Source organism: Lolium rigidum, chromosome 7 (assembly GCF_022539505.1).
Source record: "Lolium rigidum isolate FL_2022 chromosome 7, APGP_CSIRO_Lrig_0.1, whole genome shotgun sequence".
NCBI classification, from domain to species: Eukaryota; Viridiplantae; Streptophyta; class Magnoliopsida; order Poales; family Poaceae; genus Lolium; species Lolium rigidum.
Genome location: NC_061514.1, coordinates 337,867,594 through 337,890,879, shown reverse-complemented (window position 1 = coordinate 337,890,879; position 23,286 = coordinate 337,867,594). Strand labels below are relative to the sequence as shown.

At 42.9% G+C, this 23,286-nt stretch overlaps 1 protein-coding gene across 1 annotated transcript; it reads left to right on the top strand.

Annotated features, from left to right (window-relative positions):
- The first annotated feature begins 21,811 nt into the window (after positions 1-21,811).
- Positions 21,812-22,951, top strand: LOC124670447 (peroxidase 2-like). The gene is made up of 2 exons (XM_047206943.1): positions 21,812-22,087; positions 22,202-22,951. Exons 1-2 carry the CDS (start codon positions 21,812-21,814, stop codon positions 22,949-22,951), a joined length of 1,026 nt encoding a protein of 341 aa, XP_047062899.1.
- Positions 22,952-23,286: the final 335 nt, after the last annotated feature.

Below are 23,286 nucleotides of genomic sequence, written 5' to 3'. Positions count from 1 at the left end.
GGTCAGAACGGCTATGCTCGCCGCCACTGCTAGGTCAACGTCGGGATGCACAATGTTTAGCATAAGAGTCACTTTAGATTAAGCTGCGAAAATAGTCACCTGCCACAGAGCGGCAATATATAATTTTCTATAAATAAATAGACGACCCACTGGTCATTGGCTGCGGCAGCCCCATAGAGCGGCTCCATTTGTCATTGGCAGCACCGCGTATACAATCAGGAAATAAAACGGCCCACGCGTCAGCGGTAGATGGATGACTACCCGTCAGCACAGACGGTCGAGAGGAACCGACCCGACGGTAACGGTAAGGCCTCCGACTCCGACGGCAACCCGCGTCTTCGAGGGGTTTCAAACTAGAGGGAGGGGAAAGCTGAGGAAAAACTAAGGGGCTGGGGAAAACTGAGTACAACTAACGAAGCAGGGGCACGAAAATAGAAATCCCTTTTAATAATTGTTTGAAGTTACAAAAGTCCCTGCCTTGTTATTTTTGTCACATTAATTGCACAAACAATCTAGGGTTGGGACCAGTGTATTTGTGTAGATAATTTGATAAGCTTTCCAAATATATAAAATTTGTCAAATTTGGTTTGGTGGATTTTATTCTATTCAAATTTGAAAACAGCATCTGTGAGCAATTTGTATAATTCAAAAATTCGAATTTGAATCAAACGGGCCTGGCGGGAAACGTTATTGGGCTAAACAGACGAAAACTAAACGGGCCGGCCCAGCTAGCGTGTCTCGCACGCCGCGGGCCGCCTGACAGTGGGAGCCACATGTCAGTGGCGTTTAAAACGCCGAACCGGTACGCTCTATCTGCGGCGCAGGATGAGAAGAGGATCCAACGGCGCTGGTGCATCGTCAACGGCGACGAGAGGCGCGGCTTGCGGCGGCGACAGTGGGGGGTGGGAGGCTCACCGGCGGCGCGGCGATGGTCGGTGACGTGCTGCGGCGAGGTTGTCGATGACGGGGAAGCAGCTGGTACCGGCGGCGTCTCCAACGGTGGCCGAAATCGTCGGCGGGCTTTTCAGCACCTCCGCGGGCTACGGCGACTAAATTGGATGGCTACGGTGGTGAATCGAGCAAGAGAGGTGGTCGAGGAGACTGAGAAGAGAGAGGGGAAGCTGGTTGTGTGAAGGTTTGGGCGTGGGGGTGGCTCCTTTTATAGCGGCGGAAGGTGGCCGTGGTCTGGCGATGATGTCAAGGGTGGCGACGCGGCTACATGGGCAGGGAGGCACTGGCGATGACGCTCCTGGCTCGGCGACGTCACGGCGAGGACGTAGGGCTTGACGGCGGTGAAAACGAGGCTCCGGCGAGGACGAGCGCGTGACCGAGCTCGAGCTGCGGCGTCGTGATGGCGTGCGCGCGGATGCTCGCGGGCCAATGGGCTTGTCCAGACGGTGGCTGGTGACGTTGCGGAGTTGGTGGCGCAGAGAGGAGGTGAGGGGGTCAACGGAGCTGGCCAGGCGACGTCGTGGCCGTGCGCGTCTGTGACGCTCACCATGCGCGCTCTGGCGTGCGTGGGCTTCTCTGGGCGTGCATGGCCTGGCGCGTGTGGTGCACCGGCGTGTCGATCCTGGTGTCTGGCACGATCAGGAGAGTGAGGGGAACACGTTGGACACGGTGGTGCACGCTGGCAAGGTCCAGAGAGAGAGGGAGCATGTGCATGTCCATGCCATGCCACGGCATGGATGATTTGGTCAATATTTGTGATGAGCAAGGGTACCATTTCTTGTCTATTGTGCTTGGCAAAGTGCAGAGAGGTCAGAGAGGTACAGAGGATGACCTAGGGTTGATGAGAGAGGCAAGGAACCAATGGGTTTTGCAATGTCTAGGGTTGGCAGATCAGTGCCCACCAAGTGTTTGATGAAATGGTCGCAAGAAAGTTATTTTCGAATTTTTGAATGAATTTTGGTGGGTTGCAATCATATATTATTTGAAGTCTACTGATGGTGGTGGTGGTCAAATTGGTGTTGGTTTGCAAAATCTCAAAATGCACATAATCTTGATTCTACTTCAATGTCTCCACTTTGCTTGATGCTCATTTGAATTTGAGCAGGAATTGGCAGGGGTTGTTTTGGGCAAAGTTGTTCACCTTGATGTTGTCTTGGATGAGGTGCAAAGAGTTGGCACAGTTTAGTTTGAAAATCTTCCAAACCAGAGGCTTAAAGAGGGCATCAGGCTAAGATTGTCAATTTTGACCATTAGTGCATGTGAGCTCATTTTGAATTCAAATTTGATTTGATTTGAGTTTATTTGATTCCAAAAGTGTTTATAAGTGTTTAGTAACCAGCTCCAACTAATGGTGCAAGCCAAAATGGTCTAGGTTGAAGATTTGCAAAAAGGACATAAGCCATATGTGAGGGTTTTGTGATTTTATATTTCTATTCTTTTCTTTTTGGTTTTTGCTTTTCTTTGTGATCACTAAGGATCAAGTGTAGGGTTTTAATACATTGATAAGGTTTGCAAACACTCATCATGGAAAGATCACTCAAATGCACACCTACTATGCATAGCACTATATGCAACAATTAAAGTTTTTGTTAGTTGCTAAATTTGAAATTTTGGTAAACCACCTTTCTCATTGATTGAAAATTTTGGGATGTTACAAATATTATAATCCAACTTTGGATAATTCAATAAACAATTGAATAAATAAGAAATTGAAACAATAGAAATTATAAGTAAAGTTCATTAGAGAAAACCTTGAGCTTTATTGATTAACACACAAGATACAAAGTCATTTACAATATTCTTATGAATAATAATTATTACAACACATTTCAGAAATTGAATAAATGAAAAAGAAAGTGAAAATTACAAAGATATGCAAATGGCTAAACTACTAGCTAAAGTCTTCAAGAACTTCTTGATCAACACTTGATGAAGAGCTTCTTGAGCATCCATTTGATCCCTGCATATAAACACAACAGATAGAAATGCAAATTATGCGAAGTGGCAATGGCACTTGGCAGGTTAGTCAAAGAAATAGAATTTGGATGGATATTACCAAACCAGCCGAGCTGATCCACTCACAGCTCAAGTTCCAACCAGGGAACAACCAAGCAGCTCACAATGCATGTTGCATGCCCAACAACACACACAAGCCAGGGGAGTCACCAAAGTGACTTGGTGGTGCTGTCGACCAAGGAAGCAAGGTAGAGGTGGTATAAAAACTTTTCAGAAGCAAACCCTAGATGTTCATCGACAGCAGATCCAAAGGGTAAGAACACAAGAACATGAAGAGAACATAGCTAGCCAAACCATCCAGAAACAGTTCCACCAAGAACTGCTTACTGTTGAGCAACAAATCATGGAGTAGATCAAGCATCAGCTAGCCAGGAGGAGCAGGGCAAGCACAAAAACCATCCTGAAGCAAAACCTCTGCACCAACACCATTTTCTAGGAGCTGGAGTGAGGTATACCATAATCATGAACAAACCAGATGGTTTTGTTCACCATATGCACAACCATGTATACACAGATACACAAAAGGGTGGAATAATCCAGTATTGATCATCACTTGGTCATAGACCAAGAGTAACCTGATGGAAATGGCAAAGATCAGGGATCAATCAAAGCCTATGACCATGGTTATGCCAACTAGACAAGTGGTAGCATATTTCCAAATGGAAATAGGAAGAAACCATCCCAGACTTGTACCTAGATACACCCAGACTACTCTAGCCCATTTAAAACCATCAGATATGCAGAAATATATGTTTTCTGCAAGAATTTTCAACATCAAATTCTTCTAGTAATCCAATAGGATCACCAGCAAGCATACACCCAACTACAACAAGCCACAGAGAGGGAGATCTACCCTTGGAAAGCATCATGATGTTGTCAGGGCCATCTCAAACCCACAAACCCACACATCAAGCCACTGCATCATTACCCAGAGGGTTCAGAGTGAGCTAGGGTCCCCAACAAATGGTTGGCATCCCTCTAGCTCAAGACAATCAATTAAAAGAATCATCACTGTATCACAGTTCATCCGTTTATCCATTTAATCAAGCCAAGCTAGACAGATAATTGAAATACACAAGCAACCAGTGGTGTAGACACTTGCAAATGATCCAGAGGATCACTGCAAGAATCAGCAGATACTTGCACTACTAGGAAAAGGGCTATAGCTGCACAGAGTAGTGCCCGCGCACCATCATTGACGCGCGCCGGTGGCAAATACCGCCGGCGAGCCAAATTAGGTCGCGCCGGCGATGAACATATATTGCTGGCGCACAAAAAAAATTAGTGCGCCGGGAATAAAATTCGAAGAGGTCTGGCCGGAAGCAAAAAATCTGGGCACCTTACCCCCGGCGCACCTCTATGGTGTTGCGCCGGTGGTAGACAATTTACCACCAGCGCACCACCATAGAGGTGCGCCGCGGGTAAGGTGCCTAGATTTTTCTCTCCACACCCCCCCCCCCCGGGAATCGCCTTTTCAGTTTTAGAAAAATAAAAGAAAATGATAGAAAATTCAAAAAATAAAATCCTTTGAACTGCCCATGTATTATGTAATCTAGCTTTCACCAAAATTTGAAAAAATGAATTTCGATATATTATGCAAAATGGTGTCATCTTTCGGTAAAACGGGTTTTCTGGTTGCATACGACCTCCGATGAAAAACTTTTTTATATCAAAATCGATCTACGCGAAATTTCCTATTCGAATTCAACGGCCCACGACCGTTTGGAGAAAAAAATGGATTCGTCATTTGGAAAACAGAAACAAGACTTTTTTGAGATTTAAGATTTGGGTGAAAAAAATAAAAAAATTACCCCCGGCGCACCACCCTACTTGGTGCGCCGGTGGTAACCCAGACTATATAGTCAAGCCGGCCCTCCTCCCTCTTCTCCTTCCTCACTTCTCCCCCTTCTTCTCTTTCCCTCCTGCTCTTCTCCTTGCAATACTCACCGATGGCCTCCTCCTCCTTCTCCTCCGGTGACATCCCTCCTCCACCTCGGGCCTCCTCCACCTCCGGCGTGAGCTCCTCCTCCTCCACCTCTGGCCAACTACTCCTCCTCAACCTTCACCTCTGGCCAACTCCTCCTCCTCCACGTGCACCTCGGGCCTACTCCTCCTCCACCTCCACCTCAACCTCCGGCCTACTCCTACTCCTCCTCCTCATCCTCCTCATCCTCTCATCCTCATCCTCCTACTCCTACACCGGTGCGGCAACGACGACAGCAAGGTGGCCCACATTAACATGCAAAACGAACCCGAGCTAGATCTAGATCGGCTTTTTTGGGTTTCGTGGATAACTTACTACCGGCGCACTAGGCAGGTGCGCCGGGGATAACTCGTCTTACCGCCGGCGAACTAGCTAGTGCGCCGGCAGTACCTCGTTATCACCGGCCCGTTCCCACCGGCGGGCGCTGGTGCGCCGGCAGTAAGCAAATTTGGTGCACCAGCAATAAGAGTTTTCCTAGTAGTGTTGATCAAGCAAAAGCTTGCACCAGCACAAGATATGGTGTTACACAGACACAAGGATAAGCACCAGACATGAACATATATGTAATATCCCAGGTTTAGAGGCAACAAAATGAGAGAACACCAAAGTGTGCATTGCATTCATGCATGGAAAATCCGGGGAATTTTCGCGCTTTCAAATAAAACTTACCACAATAACTGAGGTTTCACTTGACTTGCTGGAATTGAAGTAGATCATCAAGTCAAGCGCTATAAACTTCACTGTGAACTTTGCTAAAACCCTATTTTGGGTAGAAATGATTTGATCTATGGGCTAGATCAAATAGAAGTAATTATACAACAAACAACACCTTAGGTAAGGATCAACTACAAGATCTTATAAAGGATCTCAACATGTCATTCCTTACAACAACACATGAATAATTATTCAATCCTAAATCAAAGAACTCAATTAATTAAGACACTATTCTTTACTTATCTTATCCATGTTTTCTACTAAATAAATGTTCCTACCATGAGTCACATGGTATATCTTTTCAAATACAATACTTGAACCAAATCAAGAACACTCATATTCATTCTTCATTAAACCTTGACCATTCAAACATTGTTTCCCAACTCATACCATTAAATCTAGAGAAAAGAGAGAATCATTCATATGCTTATTCTGTACATTGAATAGAACCTAGATTACTATTTCAACCTTAGCCAATTGAGGTACTTGTGATACTAACCAATGATACAAGAAATATAAGTCAAGTATCAAACCCTACTTGACCTAGCTAATACTTGATGGTAAGCAAGAACCTATTCTTCTAGTAATTATAGAGAGGCAAGTGTTGTGATCATTACAACTTGGTAATGATCATAAACTCTAGAGAACCTTACCTATTCATAAGAGCTAAACCTAAAGAGGTATACTCAAGTATATGGACTTATACTTGATCTTGGAGAGAGAACCATAATTCACTAATGAATTGTTATGAGCCCAAAACTTTGATCATTACGAATTGGGTGATGATCATAAACCCTAAGAACCTAAGTGAGTGTGATGGGAGGAATAATAAAGAGAGATTAGTGAGGAATAAGTGGATCAAGTCTAATGCATGATCTTACTTTATAAATTGAGATGATAAGTTAAACCTATATATGTGAGGTATAGATCTTATTCTTCTCGTGAAATAATAAGTAACTCATTAGTAATTAACCAAAGCTTATGCTCATATTCTAATCCTAGTTATGTATCACATTGGTGACCACTACTTAAACCCTAAACTACATTTGAATTCCAAACCATGGATTAATTTGGATTATAATTATAACCCTGCCATGCCTCATGCCTATTTATACTTAAATTTAGTGAAGATTATGCAAAACTCTAAACCCTTTCACATAGGATCCACCCCACATAAAATATTGTTTCCTAACTTGTGTATCATGTATCACAAGTATAAACCAATCCATATATACCCAAGCTTAAGTGCTATTTAAGTGAGTAGAGTGAACCAATATTCAATTCTATTTTTCTTTCCAAATGCTTTACTTAGTGAACCAAATGAAATAATAATTGATAAAATAGAAACATCATATAAGTAGTTGATTTAACCATGATGAAGATAGGATCTATCCTAAATAGATTAACCTTAAGCTAGTTAATGGAGATTGGTGATTGTAAAGTTTATTCAATCATCTTCTTAAACCCTTAGAAGTAATTCTCCACATAAAATCATGATTCATCCCATTCTCAACACCATTTAATTTAAACTCTAGCCATAATTTAGAATGCATATGAACCACCAATGTTGTTAAGCACTTGCAAAATAGAATATGTTCAGCATTCACATAATCTAATTTTCAAATCATTTAAAACAGATTTTGTTCCTAAATAAAAAGAAATAGAGATAGACATTTAAACCATATCCATTTTCAGTTTAAAATGCACTTCACAATAACACCAAGTTAATCATCTATTAAATAGTTGTTTGAACAAAAGAACTATGCAGTGACTATTATCATGAAGTGATATTAATATTCAAGTATTTTTGAACCTGTAAAACAAAACAGAATTCAAATTTGAATTCAAATAGAAATATCAAAACAGAAAATAAAAACAGAAAATAGAAAAGAGAATAAGAGAGAGAGGGGGTTTACCAGGCTTACCTCTTCGGCGAGCCCAGTACCGCAGCAGCCCGAAGCCAACCAGCAGTAGCCCAGAACCAGCCCAGCCCACGAACGAAAACAGTCCAGATACCGTTTCAGCTTGCTTCAAAATTCGTGCGAGGCAAGTCATCGTCTTCGTCTTCCTCCACGGCGTCGACAGCGCAGAGAGGAGCTCTGGCCACGTCCTCATCGTGGATAAGCTCGGCCCGGACGCTGCAGACGAACTCAGAGCCTCGCCAAATCTTCTCCGCGTCCGTCTGATCCTATTCACGCCAAGATTCGTGCCCGTAGCACTCAACCCCATCGCCGCCGCATCTGCGCCGTCTCCGGCGAATTGCCGTCGCTCCCAAGCTCCACTCGAGCTATAAAAGCACGAGCAGACGCGGACGAACCATAGCTACACTCAGATCCCCTCCATTATCTCTCTATCCCTCTCTATCTCTCACTGGAACCACAGCCATGGCCGGTCAGTTCTCCGGCTAGCCGTCGATTAGAAGCACCCCGGCGCATGATTTCTGGTCGAGGAGAAGCGCCTGGTTCTGTTGATCATCCTCGAGCGAGGAATCGAAGAATGGAGCCCCAAATCGACGCCATCGACTCGTTCCCTTTCCCCGGTGATCATCGGAATCCTTGATCGTGTCGTCACCACCGTCAACGATCAACGCCGTCGAGCAGTCCATCAGAATCACGGTGAGCTTGCGCTTCCTCCGAGCTATCTATTGCATCCTAGGATCCACCGTAGAGTTTTTCCCGAGTTCGCCGGAGTTGACCCGCCGCAGCACATGCTCGCCGTCGCTGCTCCGGTGACCATATCGTGGTGGCGTCACCACTATCTTGCTCAGCATGACGAGACGGTTCGTTTGGCAATCTCCGCGCACTCGCGGGATGGCCAGAACGCCGACGCCGTCGTTCACCGGCGCGTCTCCGGCGAGGTTGACGTGGCAGGTGGGGCCTCAGGGTATAGTTGACTGGTCTTTGCCCTTGTGGCATTTGACCTGGTCAAAGGACCCACTCGTCAGTGTCTCGGGTTAGGCAGTGAACCGGTACATCTAGTATTTAGGTTTATTTCAAATTCCAGTAAATTGCTGAGACTTTGCAAAATTCTAGAAAATTCATATCAACTTAGAAAATTATGAATAATATATCAAAATGTTCACAAAAATAAACTCTATTCAAATAAAATATAAAACAAAAATGTGTGTCCAAAATAAAAATTCATTTATTTTTAACTTCTTTAATTATGCCTTTTCATTTATTTAAAATGCAAATTGAATTCAATAAATAATTAAGTTCCAAACTTAAATTTTAACTATTCAGTAACTAAGTAAAATGTTAAGATTAATTTTATTTACCATATTTGCATTAATTTAATTATTAGTGGTAATTCATAAACCCTAATTTGCAAATTACTATTTTTATTTTCTTTAAATAGTAATAACTCAAGAAAATAGTAAAAGCCAATATCATTTTGGTGGCTCAACAATTATTTACTTAAACATTCTTAAGTTAACAAGTTAAATACTTTAAAACCTAACAATAATTAGGAAACCCTGAATTCTAATTAAACCCTAACTAGTAATTATTTTAATTCTTAAACCCTCCAAAAATTAATAGCATGTTAAAATTATTAATAACTCTATTTAAAGTACTTAATCACATTAGTTCTAGTACCAAGTATTACTTTAAGAATTGGATCATAATTTAGAAACCTTAGTTTTATTCTAAGTTAGAAACTGGATTCCATTATTTTATGTGTTCATCCTAAATAGTTGCAATCCTAAAACCCTAGGGGTTTAGCTCATGTAATCATATAAGTTTCATCTATACCTATAGAACCCTAGTAAGAAACAAATGAATGCATGCTTATGATCCACTAGCATAAACCAAGTCACATGAGATTATCATTTCATGTTCCTATTCTTAATTAAAACCTATATGATTAACTAGTATCACCTAGGTATAAACCTTAAACTTGTTAATTGGATTAGTACCATTAATCACCACTCCTATATACCATACCATTAGGATCAATCTCAACCATCATAATTTAGTAGAACCATAATGATGAACCCTAGTATCAACCTTGTGTAGTAATTCACATTACATGCTCCTATCCAACTAAACCCTATTAAAGAAATGATAAACCATTTAGTTTAGAAGCAATTAGAGATCACTTAATGAAGTAGTTGTGAAACCATAGTAAACTTTAATAGCTAATCTTAACCATCATCCTTTGATATGATGCTTAGAAGAAACCATAGCAATAAACCTACCAATACTTGCTATATAGAAACCCATTCTAAGTTAAGAATCAACTAGTTCCTATTAGTGAAATTAAATGAACCCAATAGTAAACCCTAGAGTTACATAGCTCCTATGTATAGTAGTTCACATTCTTATTTAACCTGTTCTTCAAAAGTTATTCTTTTGAAGTACAAATGTCAATCAAACCTTAGAAGCCCTAATCCTTCTTTGAAATACTTATTATCACTTAAACAACATGTTCTTCAAAAGTTATTCTTTTGAAGTATAATATAAGTAATCATCAACCATGTTCTATAGAACTTAAAAATGGACAACTGTTCTTTACATATTATTCCACCAATATTCTTTATATGTATGATTGTTATAATGTCTTATATCACTTGGATATGATGCTAATATAACCAAACCCTAATAAGAACCTTGTTTGAGAACCATCCTAAAAGTGCAACACACCCTAAAGAAATCTTTACAACTCATCAATCCTAAATCATCGAGGTTAGGTTACGCTCGGGACGATTGCATCTCATACTATGCATTATAGCATTATTGCCAGTTCTTTAAACATTGTCCTTACCGGACGATGATGGTATTTCAGCATTTGGATTTCTCACGTCTCGAAGCTTTTGCCTGCATAATCTTGCAGTCAAGAAAGGCAAGTTCATCGCTTGCTCATGTCATTTGATTATTTGTATCAAACTATATGCAAAGTACTATACTTATCACTCATGCATTGAAAAGCAAAGTATTATTTTACAATTATGAATATGACTATGTGGTGGGCAATGGAACCATGGTATGTGTTGATATGGTGGAGGTTCCATTGCATGGGTACTACTCATCTAGGACTAAGTACCAATGCCGTCCAGTGATTCTAGCGCCGTACATATCGCGTTGACCATAAGATCTATAATGGCTCTGGGGAAGTCAGCTGTATCTTTTCCCTTCTGCACGCCAATGGATTGGTAGAGCCGCGGGGTGTTGGAGGCACTGCCGTAGGTTGGGATAGCCTTTTAAATCCCCATCCGTGTGTGATGTCGGGCTCTACGATCTATGATGGATTGTCCAAAGTGCACCGTGAGTAAAGCCGTATTATCGGGAGAAGTCTACTCGGGGTGTACGGGTGGATAAAAGGGTGGGTTTGCGGTGGTCGCGGAGAAGGCAGTGATTGGCTTGGACCTTACACCCGGCCCCACACCAAGGAAGTGTGGACGGGAAAGTACACCCGGTTGGTATCAAGGATAAGTTCTCTTATGGGAAAAGTAGCACCTCCGGAGGATACGACTGTACGTCACTCCTGTTCCGGGAAGGAACCGCGAACGCGGCAGGAAAGGAACTCCACGAAGTTCTAGTCAACCTGTGAAGACGGACGGGCATAGTTTTCAGATTAAAATAAACCTTTTGAAGAAATGTTTACAAAAACTTGCATTCGCCTATGACTTTCTGGTCTGTGGCTGTAGCTAGTGCATGATACACCTATTTCCTAATATGAACTTGCTGAGTACGCTCGTACTCATTCCCTCCCATTTGAACCCCCTTCTTAGATGGAAGCACCGAAGGAGAAACTACCGTGGAACTCGAAGACAAAGGAGTCAACTGCAACAAGATGAAGAATCCAATCAAAGAAGTCAATGGAGTCAACTTCTGCATCAGCTATAATGGAAAGCTAGACTAGTAATAGAAGGGAACCTTTCCCTAATCCTAGCACCTAAGTAGCTAGATTTCTATAGTAAGCCAAGGAGCTCTTGAACTTGAGTTAGCAATAAGATAGACTACGAGTCGTTCTTCTGGAGCTTTATTTGAAGTTTTACCACACTGTAAAGTAGGAGGTTGTGTTGATCTTATGTAAACAGCTCGTGTGTACTTCTATAGACATACCTTGGACTCGCATATGTTTCGTTGTACCACTCTGAGAGATGTAATATGAGTGGAACGGTGTTTCACTTGTGTTATGTCAACGACTTGTGTACTACACCATGCAGTGGTACGCTGGGTCACCACAGCTGGTATCAGAGCAAATGCTTTGACCCTAGGATTAAAACCCTTTAAAGGAGACCTATAGGTTTGGTAGTGTCTATAGGAAGTGTTTTAGCTAAGCTAACTATGCTAAACCAACCATTCTTTTAACTTGAGATGGGTATTCACTTGAGAATAATCCTGACACACTTGAGTCAATATTTCTTATCTATCTTCCTTAAGTAAAGTTAGTTAGTTATCTTGCTTCATTCCAAATAATTAGAACACCATTGGAGCTTAAGATAATTGGTGGTAGTAGACCACAGTTGCTATACAACACATGGTAGTCCAAAGAGAGGATACAACCACAAGGAAGATATCCTATTGGAAGACGTATACCAATACAAGTATGGTTAAGTAAGAGTCATTTAAAATGTCAAATGACTGATGTTAAGTAATGTAGATAAGCAATATGTGGTAGTATATACCTATGATAAGTCAATCATAGGAGGTAAGGAAGAATGATAGGAGTCATATAAGTCTACTTTTCATGGTAGAGTTGGTAATCATCTATGATTCACTTGAGAGTCATGATGTGATGGAGTAGACCATCATAAGTACGATAACAAAAGGATGATAAGGAGTAGGATTTAAGGAATAGTTTGAGAGCTTAGGCCTTAAAATCCTAATAACTGTGCCAAGTATGCTAGAACCATAGTCCTTAATTTAAAGAAGGCTTATTTAAAGCATATCACATAGAGAAATCCTAGAGTTATTAGTGGTATATTCTAAACAATCATGTGTTTAGAGTAGACATGTTAGAACTAATTGTATTATAGGAAGTAGTCCTCAATAGCACATATATATGGAATACTATTTTGTTAGTACTTCCAAAGAAAACTAGGTTAACTTCAACTATCCCAAGCCATTTTGTTTCAAGTTTGTCTCATTGCAAATGTGCAATTAAGATAAATGCTGAGACAAATAGTAGAAATTCACGTATTCGTGCTAAGTATCACGACCTAAACCTATCTTATGTGGTGTTATATACTACACATCTGAACCTGATGTTTAGGGATGTCTTACCCAACTAATATATTCAGGCATATAAGGATGTGTATTATAAGCACAAAGCTTAATCTTCTTGGATTGTATTGGATTTTCATTGTTTGACTAGATCCATACATGAAGTTTGACTTTGATATGCAAATGCATGTTGCAATATCAACTTCTTAGTTGATGTTATAGGTCTAGGGGGTCAAGGTATTCGTGTGAGGAAGTGACGAATTTTGGAGATTTTGAAGACAAGATGATGGTTCACTAGAAGAAGGAAGTACAGTTGTGGGAAGCAACCACAATACTCTAAAGGAAAGACCAATCAAAACTCACTTTTATCCTTAATCAAGGAGTATTTCAACATGGAAGTACCATAAAAGTGAGAAAAATAGTGAATATGGAGTAGTAGAAGTGGAGCCGTATGCATTATGGAAGAAGGGAATGCAAGCGAAGTCACTTACAATACTATTTTCATAGTGTCAACAAGTGGTTTCTTGCAAAACAAACCCTGGAAGAAGGAAAATAGACAAGTGAAGTCGTAGCTGGTATCATCAGACCGCAGCTGATATAGGATAACCATGAAGAGAAAGAATGTAAAGTGAGGTATATCTTAACTAAAGCTATGTAAGTAGCCACAGCTGGTAGGTAGATATTGACAACCACAACATAGCCACAGCTGGTATCCAATAAGCTACATCTGGTACTAGGTAGTCTGCAGTTGGTACCAGATAGCCACAACCTGAACATTTCTTTACCTAAAAGAAAGGGGGATTCCGCAGCTAGTATTTCACAGCTGGTATCTCGTAGCTGGTAAATTTTTTAATTGGAGGATTCATAATGGATACCCACAACTGAGTGGATACACCACAAAGAATTCTTCGTGAGATTCTAGAAAAGTACAAACTACAAGTTAGACCAAGACTAAACTTCTAGCCTTGGAGTTTAATGATTAGAAGAAAGGTAGTTTGAAGATCATTAGTAAACTCCAAGGGGGAGAGGAAGGTTGAAGGAGAAGTATTAAAATATGATTTGGAGTATGATAGACGGAGAAAAAGGTCTAAACTGAGAGGAAGTCCGATCTTATTTTTATAAGGTTGTTGGGAAGTACCCATATAAAAGTACTCTCAGGAGATTGTCAGACCAGAAGCCGAGGTTTATATCTCGAAGAAGTAAGGGTTAGACCTTTACTTGAGTGGGTAATTGTTATTACTCAAAACCAAGAGAACTTAAGTAAGTATTAGAAAATGAAGTTGGATGAAGAAGTTATCGGAGGACAATCAAAGCTTAAGAAAGTTTAAGACCGAAGGAGTTTGACCATACCAAAACATAAGCCTATTAGAAAGATTCCTTTCATGGAACCTAAAGAAACAAAAAGGAAGATAACTAGTATAAACTAGAAGCCATGATTGGATGGACTAAATGAGTCTAATCCATTCGTAGGACTAAACAACCAGGACCATGACTATTGTAAATACCATACCAAATACCATTACTTTCGTTATGGTAGTAAGGGAAAACAATACCCTACCTTAAATGAATCTTTTAGAATTAAGGTTTGGACATCGCAGCTGGATTACCGCAGCTGGTAGAACCAAGCTTTGAGTACCCAGATAGGAAGCTATCACCACAACCATTAGTAAAGTCCATTAGCATAAGAAGATGTCCTAATCCAAGAATCTTTGGAGAGTAAGCCTATAAGCTTAGAGTGTTGGAAGAAAGCATAGAATTGAAGAAAGTATCAGTGCCAGACATCAAAAGACTTCATGAAGGATCAAGACAAGGGATATATTCAATTATATCTAATGAGATCACTAGGGAGTTTGAAAGGATTGTGATCCGTTCAAGCCTATTCCACATCCCGAACCCTGAGAGCGTTCGAACTTCGGGACGAAGTTCAGTTTAAGGGGGAGAGGCTGTAATATCCCAGGTTTAGAGGCAACAAAATGAGAGAACACCAAAGTGTGCGTTGTATTCATGCATGGAAAATCCGGGGAATTTTCGCGCTTTCAAATAAAACTTACCACAGTAACTGAGGTTTCACTTGACTTGCTGGAATTGAAGTAGATCATCAAGTCAAGCGCTATAAACTTCACTGTGAACTTTGCTAAAACCCTATTTTGGGTAGAAATGATTTGATCTATGGGCTAGATCAAATAGAAGTAATTATACAACAAACAACACCTTAGGTAAGGATCAACTACAAGATCTTAAAAAGGGTCTCAACATGTCATTCCTTACAACAACACATGAATAATATGAGTGGAACGGTGTTTCACTTGTGTTATGTCAACGACTTGTGTACTACACCATGCAGTGGTACGCTGGGTCACCACAATATAGTAGGTTAGCAAGCAACTCACAAGCAGCTGATGATCACATGATCACCAGAGCTTGCTAGAGCATGCTAGGGCATGCTAGAGTCAATCCTAGCATCAATACATGGACCAGTTAATGAAATAGCCACAGTTAAGCAACAATTGCATTACACAAAATCATATAAACAATTTTATAATTGTATCCAGAAGCACATCAGCAAGGAAATGCCGCATCTAGATAACAGTCAAGCCTAGTAGAGCTTTACCATGAGCTAGAGCCCAATGAGCATCACACAAGTGGCACTAGCCTTGCATAAGCAAGGATTACTTCAAGTAATCAAGCCAGGGACAAGAATGAAGAATACACAGGACCATCCAGTAGTAGCAACAATAGCTGGAGCAACATGGCAAGTCATGAGCATCACAGCATGGTCATGAGCAAATGCATGACTGCCACCACAGTAATAACAGCATGAACACAAGCATAGGAGTGGTTGCAGACCAGACTTACAGGCATAAGAAAGCCAGTAGCATCTAGGAATTGTACAGAACCATGCACAACAAGTAGGGTGGAGCAGCATAGGCTAGAGCATGGGGAGTGCATCAGCATAAGTAGAGCAAATAGAGCACCATGGCAGTAGCAGAGAGCCAGCAGCATACACACAACATAGAACAACAGCAGCAATACATCATGACATCATCTCCAAGAGGAGGAGCAGCCATGGCTTGAGCTAGAAGAAGAAGGAGAAACGCTGGGAGAGAAAGGGGAGGCGGTGGAGCACTTACAGGTGAAGCGGGTCGACGAACGCAGCCATGGCGGCCAGGGCGGCACAAGCCGGGAGCACGCCAGCGCCAGGCCAGGCCACGGCAACGCCGCAGCGCCCAGCACCACCACGCCAGGGCACGGCGACGCCACAGCACCAGGAGCACGGCGGGCGGCGCATCGCCGCAGATCCTTGCGGCCGTGTCGCAGAAGAGTTGGGGGCGAACGGTGGCGACGACGAACCCCAGATCGACGCGGATCATTAGATGCGCCGTCGAGAGACGGTCAGTATGCGACTGATCTCATCGCCGGGGATGGCCGGAGTTGGCCGGAACAATTCGGCGACGGCGGCGGCGACAGATAATCGCCATAGAGCTTAGGGTTAGGGTTCGAGGCGACACGGAGGAGAAGGGGGAAAGTGAGCGACCGCGCGAGTCGGTTAGACAACCCGTTGGGCTCCACTGACAGGTGGGCCCAGGGGCAAAACTGTCATTTCACAATTTTGTGAAATACAGAAACTTTGAATAAAGATAGAAAATGGATAAGAACACTAAAAAAATAAACAAAAATATGAAAAACACCCAGAATAAAATTCTCTATCATAATAAAATATGAATAGGATTTTTTGAGACAATTAAAGATGAATCATATTTAAATGCAAGAAAATAATATTTTAATCATTAAAAATCAACCTTATATTTTTAATGATAAAAATAAGTCCATAAATGCATTTGGACTTTAAAAACACCTTGGCAACATTCCAAGGTAGTATTTTACCGTAAGCAGAGTATCCCTAAATGATTCTTTGTAAACACCTCTTACATGAAATAATAAAGCATCGGGAAGGGGGGAACAAAACCTAAAAGCTGAATCATGCATAATTGTTTCTTTAACCATTGCCCTTATCGGACAATGATGCTATCTTTCAGCAATAGGGGACAAGGGTCAGTCCACACCATCGAACTGCAACACTTTGCAGTCTTCAGGCAAGTTCATCGCTTGCTCATGTCATTTGAGTATTTTTACCAAATTACTTGCAAAGTATTATACTTATCACCCTTGCATGAAAAGCAAAATCATTACTTTCATAACTACGAATATGACTATATGGTTGGCAATGGAACCATGGAATGTGTTGACATGGTGGAGGTTCCATTGCAATGGGTTTATATCCATCTAGGATTAAACAAAAAATATCGTCCAGTGATTCTTGTGCCGTAAAACTCGTGTTAACCATAAGATTTGGAGTGGGACGGAGTAGTCAATTGTATTTGCACCTCTCGTACATCAACGGATGCGCTTACCGTAGACACTTGATCTCGAGGGACAAGCGGTGGGGTGGGGATCCCATTTTAATTCCCCACGGTAACGCGGTCTATGATGGGTTGCATCTACCAGCGAAGGAGTTTATGGTAGAGCCCTGAATTGTTGTCGTGGTCGGGGGCTATCCTTAAGTGGTCTAAATGCACCGGCGTGGACCCAGGGTTGGGGATTGCAACAAAGGATGGGTGTGCGAGGTAGCGGAGGAATATGATTGGCTAAGACCTTATATCGGGCCTCACACCAAAGGAAGTGTGGACCGGAAAGCTGCCCGGTTGGCACCATGGTTAAGATTTCTTGTGGGTAAAGCAATACACCTCTACAAAGTGTAATGAATCGTGACCTTTCACTCCCCGTTCCGTGTTTTGGAACTGCGAACGCTGCCGAAAAGGAACTCCATGAAGTTCTAGTAAACCGGTGAAGGCTGACGGACATAGTTCTTCTTAATAAAATCAACATTTTGAAGAAATGGTTATTAAAACATGCATTGGTATTATACTTTCTGGTCTAGTATCGTAGCTAGTGCATTAAACACATCTTTTCTAATATGAACTTGTTGAGTACGCTCGTACTCATACAACTATTAAATCCCATGCTTAGATTGCCTGAATCGTCTTGAGGAGGACACTGACAACCAAGAAGGAGCAGAAGAAATCTGCTATGAAGAGCCAGACCTCTCCGGAGGTGTAGAAGGTGTAGACTATCTCATAGTCTACGGAGCCGGGAACAGTTCCGAAGGAGAACAAGTCTAGGATCGTGGAGTACTAGTAGTAACCGAGCAGTGTGAACACTTAGTACTTAGCTGCTCGAGGAGAATAAATGTATAACATGCTAAGACTTCTATATTGTAAGCTAAGTTGGGTTCACCTCGAACCCAGGAGTATTCCTCTCTGGACCCAGGAGGAACTCCGTAATGATATGTACATATGGTTTGTAATAATAAATGAATAAGTTATGGACCAGCTATGTTCTGTTGTACTACTCTGAGGGATGTAATATTTGCGGATTGGTACTTCGTGAATGTTATATCAACGACTGGCATACTACAACATGCAGTGGTATGCAAGGTCACCACAGAAGAGTACACGGTCGGAGACACTCGTCGTCATGGAAGAGACGATGGCCGAGAGAATGGCAGCATCATGCTGCACCCAGGTCTGGTGATCCGAGTTGATGACGAGGACGGGATGGCCTTCTGCGTTGAGACGCGAAACTCGCTCAGGCGGACATGGATAGGACCCGTCGACATAGCCCATGAAATAGCAACTCCGGAGAAGAGGAATGATCTGGGCCTTCCATAGCAGGTAATTGTACTGGGCAAGCTTGATCGGCAGGAGATGGCTGAAGTGGAACGGATCAGCAGCAGCGGCGAACGACGAAGAACTCGAGCCGGAGAACATGGAGCCGACGGAGGCGGTGGAGAGCGCCCCGAGGGTCGGCGTGGTGAGGACAGCGCTGGTAGAGTTGCGCAGCGCCGACAATGTAGAGACTTGGAGACTCGACGAGGTGGTGACGGAGAGAGCAGCGGTGGTGCCGTCTTGGAGAGCAGCGGCGGTGCCGTCGGAGAGGCCAGCGGAAGTCGTGGCGGCGACGGAACCCTAGATCGGTTTCGGGACCGGTGCGGCGTTTGATACCATGTAAAAGTAGTGAATAATGTTTTGAGTTTTGGGTTGCTCAACGCTAGAAGCGTGGCCCCTGGAATATACTACCTCCATCCCAAGACTTAAAGTTTGATCAAACTTTTAGAAGAATTTATGAACAAATATGATATTTTGTAGGTACCATATAGAAATATATTTTATTATCTATCTAATGATATTCATGTTAATGATATTTGATAAAAACTTAGTCAAATTTAACATAGTTTGACTTTCTGAAAAATATAGGCCTTAAGCCTTAGGATGGAGGTAATATATATATAGATCAACATAGAGATTACATTGTACACGGTATAGTTAGAGTCCTATACAAATACAATCTGTCTAACATCGGTGGAGACTGTGTTATCTATATTAGCTTGGGGAATATGTGAGTTTAACAAAATATTTAAATAAGAGAGAAGCTCTTGCTCCTTACTTGTGGCCTTACTCATACCTTTGCTCAAAGATTCGGCATTGTCAGTTGTAGGCGATCCACTTGATGCCACCGTAGTGGATGCAATGATCGTTTGAGAACCTTCCAAGTTCATTTCTTCGGCAGCAACGAAACCAACCGTGCTAACATCCATCTGTTGGAGCTCCACAGTATCTGAAACATTAGGACACATACACAACAGTCGGAGTAGCAGATGGACTAAAAGGATTCAAAACAATATGAGACTCTAGCTCGTTTACTAAGAGATTCGACACGACCAACAGAATGAGTATAGTCCGTCTCCCTTCGCTGCACTGTGAGATCGTGTAGAAGGTCCTCATTACATGGCGACGCGACCACCTTATTGAAACCATAGTCAGAACAGTTCTTGTCGCGGCAGAGAAAACAGGAGGAATTTTACCGAGGTAGCAACTCCTGCCACGGCAGAGAAAAAAGGGACATCTCCTGCCGTGCCAGAGGAAACAGCGAAATCTTCCGCGGGAACTTTTCCTTCCAGTGTAGAGACCCTCGAGTGCACGTCCATGCATTCAATGAACTCATCCACATGTGATGCCAAGCACTGGCGTAACTATGTACAAGTCAGGGGGGTCCACCGCCCCCCAGATTTTAGAAAATTAGGATATATATAAGGTTTATAGTAAAAAAATGAGCTTTTTGCCCCCCCCCCCCCCGATCATGGTTTTTTCTCGTTTGCCTCCCCAGTTTTCCTAGCAAGCTCCGCCACTGATGCCAAGCGAGGCAAAGGTGAGCGAAGAATATCATCGTCCTTAGATTCTAATCACCCCAAAGTCTACGAGGTGCATTAACTTTACTTTGTGACAAGAATAGTTCTACCCGCGGGACTCAAGCTTCTCCCGCCGCGAGGCTGCCCCCTCGATCTACTCCGCCTCCTCCGCGGTGACTCGGTGAGCTCGCGCGCGCCATTGTAGACGGTGAAGATGGCGGCCGAGGACGCACCCTCGTTTACTCCTAGCGACTACGTTGAGGACGCGGAACTCGACAGGATCCTTCCCACGCTCAAGGACGCGGCCGGCTTCGCGCCTGGCGACTTCGTCAGCGAACACCACCTCCCACCACCCTTGGTCTCGTGTCGGAGATGAGCCACCGCGAAGCCGAGAAGGCGGAGGAGTGGCGCGTGGTGGCGAAGGAGCATGGCAAAGTGTACTACGATCTCGTTAGCGACGACGAGTGAAGCCGCCGCCGCAACGCCGTCCACGTTGCCGCCACGGCAAGAGGCTCCGGTGAGCATCCCGCAGCCGAATTTTCTATGTAGTTCGCCGTGGCGGCGATTTCCTTAGATTTAGGTCGCACTTTTTGCAAATTCACTGCACTATTTCATGTATGCAACCTACCAAATGTCGATGAAAATGCATGTTCTATCTCCCATGTTTTTTTACAGTTTCCTTTACCGTGTATATGCGGACATATTTTTCGGTCCTCAAATCACGATTTGTGCAAATAGAGGTTGCGGTTTGAGAGGTCTGCTAGAGATGCTCTTACATCAACGTCAACTGGGACTTGATCCATCCACTACTAATCTGACAATGTCATTCAATAAGTTAAACCAGATGAAGCTAAAAAAAGGCCCACTACACGGCTGTTTGATGCGTATAGGTCTCCACACACTCCTCTTCATTTAACAAGCTAGCTGGACACAGAATTTGGTTCGATTTGTTTGAGCTGACAGTGGACACACAATGCCTGTAAAAGTGGTGGTGAATGATTATCCTGTCTTAACCGGGTTGTTGGCCGCAGTCGTCGTGGTGCTAGTTGTGGGTACTTAGGTCAGACTAATTCAGGATATTTGTACTTGCTGGGTAGAGAGAAAGACCAGTAACGACAGGAATGCAGCAACATCAGGTAATGTGATGTGTTTTCCTCTTCTCTAGGCCAAGTGTTGTTTTCGTTTCAACAATGCGCTAATTGTAATACTGCCTGAGCATGAATTAATTTACACAACCAAGTTATCTCGCCAACGTTTTCTAAGATCCAGCTACGGTTTTGTTTCAAGAAAATGCCATGTATTATTGTGTCCTACCGTTCGCTCTTAGTTTTTTGTATGACCTTTTTCCACATAACTTTTAAAATAATATTTGCGCAAAAACATTTTTCTCATCCGACTGAAAGGAATTAGAACAGCAACCAGAAGAACCACACACGAAGAGTAAAAGTCAATTTCAACCATTTCAGTGTGTGAGATTTTTCTTTCTTCGAATGAGCTGTGTGTGAGATTGTGCTCGCCATGTTCCAGCTGACTCGAACACACAACTAAACCCACCATCAAATGATTTTTTTTTCAGGAACCACAAGCCGTGGTTGCATGTTCTGAATGTCAGCTTAGATCTATAAGTAGACCTGCAACACACCGAGTTATCTTCATCCAACTTCGATCGTTTCTCTCCGGCACTCTCTCGAGCTAGCTTCAGTAGTAGTATTCCAGAGCAACGTACGAACCATGGCTAGTCACAAGCTTGCCACCTTGGCTTTGCTTCTAGCATTGGTTGGTTGCGTGGCCCACACATGCCAAGCGAGCTATGGGCATCCCTACCCGTTGTCGGCGCCCAGAAAGAGCACTCCTCCTTCTGCCCCGGCACTCAACTACGCTTACTACTACAAAACTTGCAAAGGAGCTGAGAAGATCGTGAGGGACGTTGTGCAGGCGGAGATTAAACGCAACCGCGGCATCGGCGCCGGGCTCATCCGCCTCTTCTTCCACGACTGCTTTGTTCAGGTATATAAATACTCAAACCCATCTATCACTTCTTACAAAACCATATATCAGCCAAATGTAGCTATCATCGGTGTTTACGATTTGACACGATGAGTTTATATATGTTCTTTTCAGGGTTGTGACGCATCGGTTCTCCTTGACAAGACCCAGTCGAGTGAACAAACGGAGAAGTTCGGCCTCCCTAACATAGGCAGCCTTCGTGGGTTTGAAGTGATCGACAAGATCAAGACTAAGCTCGAGGCCAAGTGCAAGGGTATCGTCTCTTGCGCGGATATTGTCGCATATGCTGGGCGTGACGCCACCTACTTCCTCAGCAATAAGAAGGTATACTTTGAAATGCCAGCCGGCCGCTACGACGGACGTATTTCTTCTGCGAACGAGACCCTCTTCAACCTGCCCCCTCCTTTCGCCGATGTCGCGATGCTCGAGGCTATGTTTGCAGCCAAGGGGCTCAGCCTCGACGAGATGGTCACCCTATCCGGTGCGCACACTATTGGGATCTCCCACTGCTCGTCCTTTGGTGACCGTCTCCCGCGCAACGCCTCGGACCCAATGGCCATGAGCTCTAGGTTTGCCAAATCAGTGACAAGGAAGTGCAAGAGCGGTAGCTCTACGGTGGATCAGGACATCTATACCCCAAACACCCTGGACAACCGTTACTACAAGAATGTTCTCAACCATGAAGTTTTGTTTACATCAGACGCCGCGCTCGAGTCATCCAAGACAAAGTATTTGGTGAAACAAAACTTGAAGCCTTATGTGTGGGAGGCAAATTTCAAGCAAGCCATGAGGAAGATGGGCGGCATCGGGGTGAAGACCAAAGCTAATGGGGAGATCAGAAAGAATTGTCGCCTTATCAACTAGAGAGACCCATGCAACGAAATCGAGACAGTGTTGATGCATGCCTGATCATCATGTCTCCCGGCGGTCGGAAACAATTCTTTTTCTTTATATACTTTCCACTAAGGTTTTCGTTCATTCTTATTTTACATTTGGCTTTAATGAAACTGTTACATGTGTGCTTCTATTGATTAATTGATGAGAATTTTATTGTTTTTGTGTAAAGGGAATTTTTATTAACTATATTTTTGTCATCACTCACAATATTTGATGACGATATCGAGTTCAGCGTCGATGATTAACATGAACGACCATTGGTTCAGTGACAAACACTTCATGGCTCATGTTGGAGAACACTA